Below are 7,582 nucleotides of genomic sequence, written 5' to 3'. Positions count from 1 at the left end.
TTTTTTTATTCTTGGCTTAGCTTGTTATCCTACGCCAACCACGTAAAATAGTTTTTCAATAACTATTAGATTTAAGGCGACTCTACACTGATCTTTAGCTGTCAAAATCGAACACATACAAAAAAATTGTCTAAAACATCATTATACTCACATCAATTACCAAAACAAGCAGACAAACGAACAAACAGCGAACAGACATGCTGATATTGTAATGATAAACGAAATATTAATTGCAAAGCACCCACCGTAGTGCTTAAGTATGAACATTTTTAGATAAAACATTCTTTATCAACATACAATCGTTACATTATGTAATTGTTTGAGATAAATAACGATTGTTAGAGAATTATTATGTAACAACTAACTTGCCGACCTGGCTTTGCTTGCTTGACGATGGCTGCTGTAATCCATACTAATATTATAAATTCGAAAGTAACTCTGTCTGTCTGTCTGTTACTCAATCACGCTTGAACTACTGAACCAATTTGCATGAAATTTGGTATAGATATATTAATTGATACCCGAGAAAGGACATACGATTGGTTTTATCCCGGAAATCCTACGGGAACGGGTTTTTCTCTGAAAACGCGGGCGAAGCCGCGGGCGGAAAGCTAGTAAAATATATCATCTATAGAGAAGTTTGGTTACTACATAGTATAAAGAGAATTCTTCTTATTCTTCTTATACTATGGTCATATAACTTCTCTTTATACATACTATGGTTACTACGAGATATTAAAATTAAATAATTGAAATACGTAATCTTAATCACAATAAACTTTAATTCTTGCCTCTTCTATTCTATTTCTAAAATATTTATAAACTAGCTTTCCGCCCTCGGCTTCGCCCGCTTCAGATAAAACCTAATAAATTATATATAGACCGGGAGATACTGACACAAAATTTCGAGTCATTTGTAACAAGGATGGCGGTTCTACAGGGGTCTTAGTACGCAATGACAAAAAGAAAAACGATGGTGTGAACGCTGGTACCGGTGGCTTAGTCGCGTGGGCGTTTGTCGAACTCGTCGGAAAAATAGCGAAAGTCAAACGATTTGTAACACAAAAATTTTAGAATTTACCGATAGCCCATAAAAAAGAAGTAGGCGGTAGTGTCATGCCATACGTTTCCGGTGTGACTTACAGCCCGCCATACCGACGCGAATGTGTTGATTTAAATAAAACAATTATTCAACCATTTGTACCAGGCTAACTTTTGCATAGGTAACTATCGTCGTGCAGCCATTTACGAAAATCGCCATGCCATACTTTTCGGACGATTCCAAATGGTCGCCATACCGCCGAAAATCTGCAAAAAATTTTTATTTCGCCAAACTTTTTGTACCAGTATTGCATTTGGATTTTTGGAGAGTATTTGATAAAATGTGACCATTATTATATTTGCCATACTTCTAGTAGGGGGAAAAAGTGCTGTCATTATTGTTAAAACTTAATTTATTATTAATTTATATAAGTGAAGATTTCCAACACATAGATCTTTGAAATTTTGTATTTATATTTGTTGATCCTCAAACTTACAGGAAATATAAGTGCCATACTGTTACAAATCGTTTGACTTTCGCTATTTTCCGACGAGTTCGACTAACGCCCACGCGTCTAAGCCGCCGGTACCAGCGTTCACACCATCGTTTTTCTTTTTGTCATTGCGTACTACGACCCCTGTAGAACCGCCATCCTGTTACAAATGACTCGAAATTTTGTGTCAGTATCTCCCGGTCTAATACTAAAACCTTCCTCCTGAATCACTCTATGTATTAAAAAAAACCGTATCAAAGTCCGTTGCGTAGTTTGAAATGTTAAAGCATACAAAGGGATATAGGGACAGAGAAAGCGACTTTGTTTTATACTATGTAGTGATTATAAGGGATAGGTATTTTAATAAAAACACAGAATATTTTTCAATTGTTTATTACATTTATTTTATATCATATAAACGGCGGTGGTAGAGCCATTTTCTTTAAGTATTTGACTCCATTCCAACATCTCCCTTCTGGGTATGGTGACATACTATATGTATAAACTATAGCGATATACTGAAATAAATTAAAATCAATTAAAAAGTTGGATTAAGATGAAGACGCATTTTAGTCCGTATAATATTGTGTTTTATTCTCATTACTCGAAAAAATGAGTGGTATTATTATATTTTTCCAGAATTTAGCAGCTATAATTAGGTATAGTAAATTTTATTATTAGTATTGTACGAAATATTTATCTACAAATTAAATAGTAAGTACAATACAAACAATATAATACCAAATTGTTTGTGTTTCCAAAGTAGATACTTACTATGAATCTATGAGATCCAAATGAGATTCACATTTTTGACGATTGATGATGAGGATTGACTTAGCGTCAAATGGTTTTCTAAGTTAATAATTTAATAATTAATAACATTTAACATACCTGTCGTTCCTATTCTTATTTGAATCGCAATATGAATTATCCAAGTTTTTTAGTTTACAAGATAATGTAAGTAATGTAAAATGTTTATTTTTACAGTACTACATACTCACTACAATTAGGTTAACTACATAGTACCTACTTACCACAATAATAAAAATGCAAACCATACAACATGTTGTTAATGACATGACAAATATATATGTACACAATTTCCAAATGCTTATCTGTTATTAAAAATACTTCGTTTGTTCTATTTAAATACTTCCAGTTTTCACAATTTGTGTCACTGTGTCTATGAAATTATGATAAATTTGAACAAGTCACAAATATTTACAAAATACGTGCTTAAATAATTTTTCTGTGGTATTTTTGAGAGCGTATAATTTTCGTGTTTAGTAATCGTATTTTTCCTCTGTTTTATGTATAGTTTCTAGACTGTGACAATTTCTCTATTTATAACACCATTAGTTACTAAAGAGCGTGTATGCCGAGTGTCAGAAGTGAAACTTCTTTGGCAAGATTCAAAGATACCAAAAACGTCACCTGATTATGGACATTTTCTGTCAAAATATTGATACTAGATAATATTTCTATCACTAGGTATACAAATAACTTTCGAATTTGTATAGGTACCTATTAAACCATTTCAATATAATAGATCGTTGAAATATAATATGAATTGTAGATATATATTATTGTTGTTGTAATTATTATATTATAACAGACAGGTTACTTTGTAAAAAAAAAGAAGTTATTTGGTTAAAAATATAGGAACACGTAAATGTAGTTAAATAATAAACAATGTAAGTAAAAATATGTTTATTTCATATCTCAAACTTAACATTTGACTCGTAGCTTATAGTTTCAACAAATTTCAAAGCAAATGATTAACTTATTCATCTATAGATATATTTTAGATAAAAGGAGGTGGTATAGGCATTTTCTTTAGATACTGGCAAGCGCAATAGCAATGAGACGCGGGTGGCAACGATTCTAGAAACGGCGGTGCCAGAGCGGACACGGGTGATGCGGCTGGCAACATTGGACTTATAATCCTTGGCAATTCCGTCACTGGCACTTCGGTAATTGTGCCATACGGGGTGATGGTTGGCTGTAGGCAGCTGACTGATGAGTCGAAGTATTCTAGTACTGATTGGAAGGGATTTATGTCAGCGCTAAGGCACTGGCAAGGTACACATTGCGTGTACACCTGGAAATAAATGTTTTCAAATATTGATTAAAACATATAGGTCTTCATTTTTATTGGTCTCATGTGTTGGACTGCTTAATAAACTGTTCGTATTTTTCTTTTGTAGTCAATTAAAATTCTTATTTCTCTTCCAATTTAAGTAAAACATGACACACAAATAAAAAATACTATGTATTTTGATTTCATTGAATATGCAATGCATGCGCAAATTTAATTGGTAAAACTATTGGATGTAGGTATTCATCTGTAAATCTTTAACAAACATAAAATGTTTGTTATTAGAGATTGTACACTTGGGAATTGATAGTACGTGCATGTACCTACGTGATATCTATGAGTACAAATCAATATCGTTGTCCAAGTACTATCAACCTTTATTGTTTTTTTGCGGAATATAGTGCCTACAGGATATTTCGAACTTCGAAGTGATGAAATGAGATTTTTTTTTAATTGGTAATAGGGAAGCGCTTGACCACAATCTCGCCTGATGTTAAGCTGAGATGTGGTCTAACATCTTAGACTACATCTCAGCGGGAAGCGCGTTCCATCGAACGCGCTTCCCTAGAAGGTACCTGTTCACTCTACGCTTGAAGACCCCCATTTTTATAAAAAAAATGTTAGTAAAAATTTAATAGTTTATTAACTAAGTTTACCTTACTTAAAACAAGTAGGTATGATTTCTCCAGTTTTGAACGGAATGTATTAATTGGATAGATAACACTGATTGATGAAGACTTCTCTCTCTTTTTGATCTTAAAAAAAATAAAAAATACCTAATTGCGTTAATTTTTGATTATGTTAAAATATTTAGGAAACAGTATATAATACTTACACCGGACAAAAGTGACACTACAAAAAACAAGACGAACATTGTGTATAAACTATTGACATAATTAAAATACATTTACCTATTTGTATAGTTTTCTTATCTACGAAGCTTGTTGTATGACATAATTGTTATATTGCATAGTTTTGCAACTTGTCTAGTCTATGTGCTACGTATTCTGTAGTATAGTATATTCACATAGAGACATAGAGTTGAGTTTGTTTATTTAAATTAAAAAGGAAAACTAGGTCTCATACCAACAATAATTAACCTTAACAATAGGAATATTTTGAAACATAATTTGATTAACTAAGAAAAGAGTTTTGGAAATTCGCCCCAGAAAAGATGGTTAGGTTTACACACATAAAAATAGGCTCGATGCTGCTAGTGTTTAGTGGCAACAAGTTTTGTCGTATGTGCTTCTTTCGAAATCGTGCCATATGATTTTGTTAATTACTTTTTAATTCCATAATATTTAAGTATTTTGCTATGACTTATGGCACAATATACAGATACAACCAGTAGGGAAACTTCATACAACACGTTCGAAATGGCTCACGCACACATGCAAGCGTGTTTACGGGAATCGTAACGGCACAGACTAATAATAGTAATATATGTACTACGTATACAAGTAAGGATATTCGTATCTGTCAAATTGTGATATGAATTTCAATGGTAAAGTCTGCTATTATGATGCTATGTTAGTACCTTATTGTTTTTAATTAGTTTTGAATGAGAAATACACGCATTGCTTCTTTTATTATTGACTTTTAAAATAATTAAATAGGTGCTTAAAAAAAAGGCAGGAACCTACTTTCGTAGTGAGATTACATGGACAATATATGGTTCAACAACTAAAACAATTTCCTATAACTCATATATTATCAAACAATATCAATCCATGAAGTAACAGTGTCCTAATAATTATCGATATATCTATTGTTTCACTATTTTGCGATAATGTATGTGTTACGTTAGAACAATTAATAAAATGCTCTAGTTTGTTTGGAAAAAGTGCTAATGTTGATTATCATTCATAAAGGTAAGCGTTTTTGCGTTATTTAGTACGTTATATTTACCTACTTTTTATACAAACGTTTTATAATGCTGTTTGTATGTTGAACTTGATCTTATTTATAGGTAGGTATACAATTTATAAGCAGCTCTAACTTTTATCGCCTTTCGGTGAATTTTATATCTGTTTAAAATCTTATCAGATTTATACGATTGATATTATCAATGGTTTAATAAGAATTCAGAGGAATCATAAAACTATGAGAGAAATATCAATATGTAATAATCAATAATGCAATCATTTGCATCAGTTGAAATTTAAATCTCTACCAAATCATATAACATAAAAATAAAATTTAATATATTATAACAGAAACATTAAATTTTTGAACAATAAGACACGTACTAAAAACAAATTCTTACACGACTGGTTGAAAAGAAAAACATATACGAGCTCATTATTTTCAACTTATTCATAGCCGTATTTATTGAAGTAATTTAAAATCTCACAAAACCAGATCAAAACATTAAATTATGTAACATCATATTCTTTTTCAGACAAAAATGAAAACCCTCTTCATCACAGTAGTAATAATGGCAATTTTATTACAAAACTCGAACGCTAGAGGACCAAAACGACCACAAAACCAAAAAGCCGTGATGTCAGCACTCCAAAATGTTTTCTCACAAGGCAACACTGAAAGGGCCATGCAAATAATGCAAATGGCCAAAAGGCGGACGGTAATGGAAGAAACACCTTGTATGCAAAAATGTCCCGGACCACATGGCAATCCACAGTTACCACCCTGCCAGTGTCAGAAGCTAGAATCACCCCCAAATGTATGCATGTGTGGCAACCCACCTAATCCTCCAGTTAATTTAAACAGAGCGGAATGTATGTCAGCAAATTTACCTGTCAGAGCTGAGGTTATAACTTCAAATTTACCGGTAAACGTTCAGGAAGTCGTAAACATACCGTGTAACAGACCTGAAGTTATAACCAACATTCCTTGTAATAGACCTGAAATTCTTACCAATAGACCGTGTAATAGACCCGAAATCCTTACCAATGTACCTATGAGAAGGCCTGAAGTTGTGCACGTTCCTGTTCCTTACCCAGTTCCTGTTAGAGAACCTTGTCCTGTAAAGGAAACCTGTCTTCCACCTTCATTACCCTCAATCAGTCCATTCCTACCAGCTGCCTCGCCTGTATCTGCATGGTCTCCACCAACTAGCAATTTACTACCACCAGTAATCCCAAGTCAAACAAGAAACCATTTCTTACGAAAAATACCCATACCACCACCGTGTATTTGAAACTGTATCATAAGTAGTAGTGTATATAAGACTAATAGTGATGTGAGTGTGATTTTATGAACGCAATATAATTTATTAAATAAGAAAATGAAATATTGAATCTTGTTTTATTTATTTACTATCACAACAAGGGTTTTTATAAGTTGGGTTTAGAATAAGATAAAACTAATTTGTAAGTGTATTGTCTCATCAATTAAATGAGAATAATTATTTATTTGCCATGAAAAAACAGTTACATCGATGCATTAAAAAAAAACAACAACAAGCAAACAGTTTATCATACAAAAGACTCTCAACTAAGCATTGTTAACATGCGGCTGTACTCTGGCAAATTTTCATTTCAATTACAAAAATGGCGGCTGCAGTGTGCACTGTCGTAAATATTTCCCGCAACCAAGCGCGGGCGGTAATGGCGGCATGCATTCATATCCTAGCACTGCCGGAAACTCATCAATAAACGGATATTTGCAGGCACAACTAGTAGATCCTACGTACGAGCCAGCGCAAGTGTTGCAACAATCACATATTCCATTAACTGGCTTGGTTATAACTTTTTGACAACCACAGTTATTTATTAAAGGAATTTCTTGCTGATAATAGTCACATTGACATAAAGAAGGTCTGGCAACCTCACAACATGGACTGCTAGGTATTAGATATTCTTCATATACTGCATAATTTGGTCTGGCATATTCGTAACAAGCACTGGCAGTTGGAATAACATATTCTTCATATACTGGTATGTTGCATATTTCTCTCTGGCAAGCTATTTGCGTTTGGCATTGT

General features: G+C 32.9%; 2 protein-coding genes across 2 annotated transcripts; one reads left to right on the top strand and one right to left on the bottom strand.

Moving 5' to 3' along the window:
• Nucleotides 1-3,339: 3,339 nt before the first annotated feature.
• LOC149476303 (uncharacterized) lies at nucleotides 3,340-4,507 on the bottom strand. The gene is made up of 2 exons (XM_089712403.1): nucleotides 4,469-4,507; nucleotides 3,340-3,636 (listed from the first exon to the last, which is right to left on the bottom strand). The coding sequence occupies exons 1-2, from the start codon at nucleotides 4,505-4,507 to the stop codon at nucleotides 3,340-3,342; spliced, it is 336 nt and encodes a 111-aa protein (XP_089568529.1).
• A 1,536-nt stretch (nucleotides 4,508-6,043) lies between these two features.
• LOC149476302 (uncharacterized) lies at nucleotides 6,044-6,796 on the top strand. The gene has a single exon (XM_089712042.1). It carries the CDS (start codon nucleotides 6,044-6,046, stop codon nucleotides 6,794-6,796), a length of 753 nt encoding a protein of 250 aa, XP_089568168.1.
• The last annotated feature ends 786 nt before the right edge of the window (nucleotides 6,797-7,582 follow it).

Source organism: Colias philodice, chromosome 28 (genome assembly GCF_061535455.1).
Source record: "Colias philodice isolate Cphi_HAF_F1 chromosome 28, ilColPhil1 Martin Lab GWU primary, whole genome shotgun sequence".
In the NCBI taxonomy this organism is placed as follows: domain Eukaryota; kingdom Metazoa; phylum Arthropoda; class Insecta; order Lepidoptera; family Pieridae; genus Colias; species Colias philodice.
The sequence above is the reverse complement of the archived record's forward strand: the minus strand, read 5'-3'. Positions and strand labels throughout refer to the sequence as shown.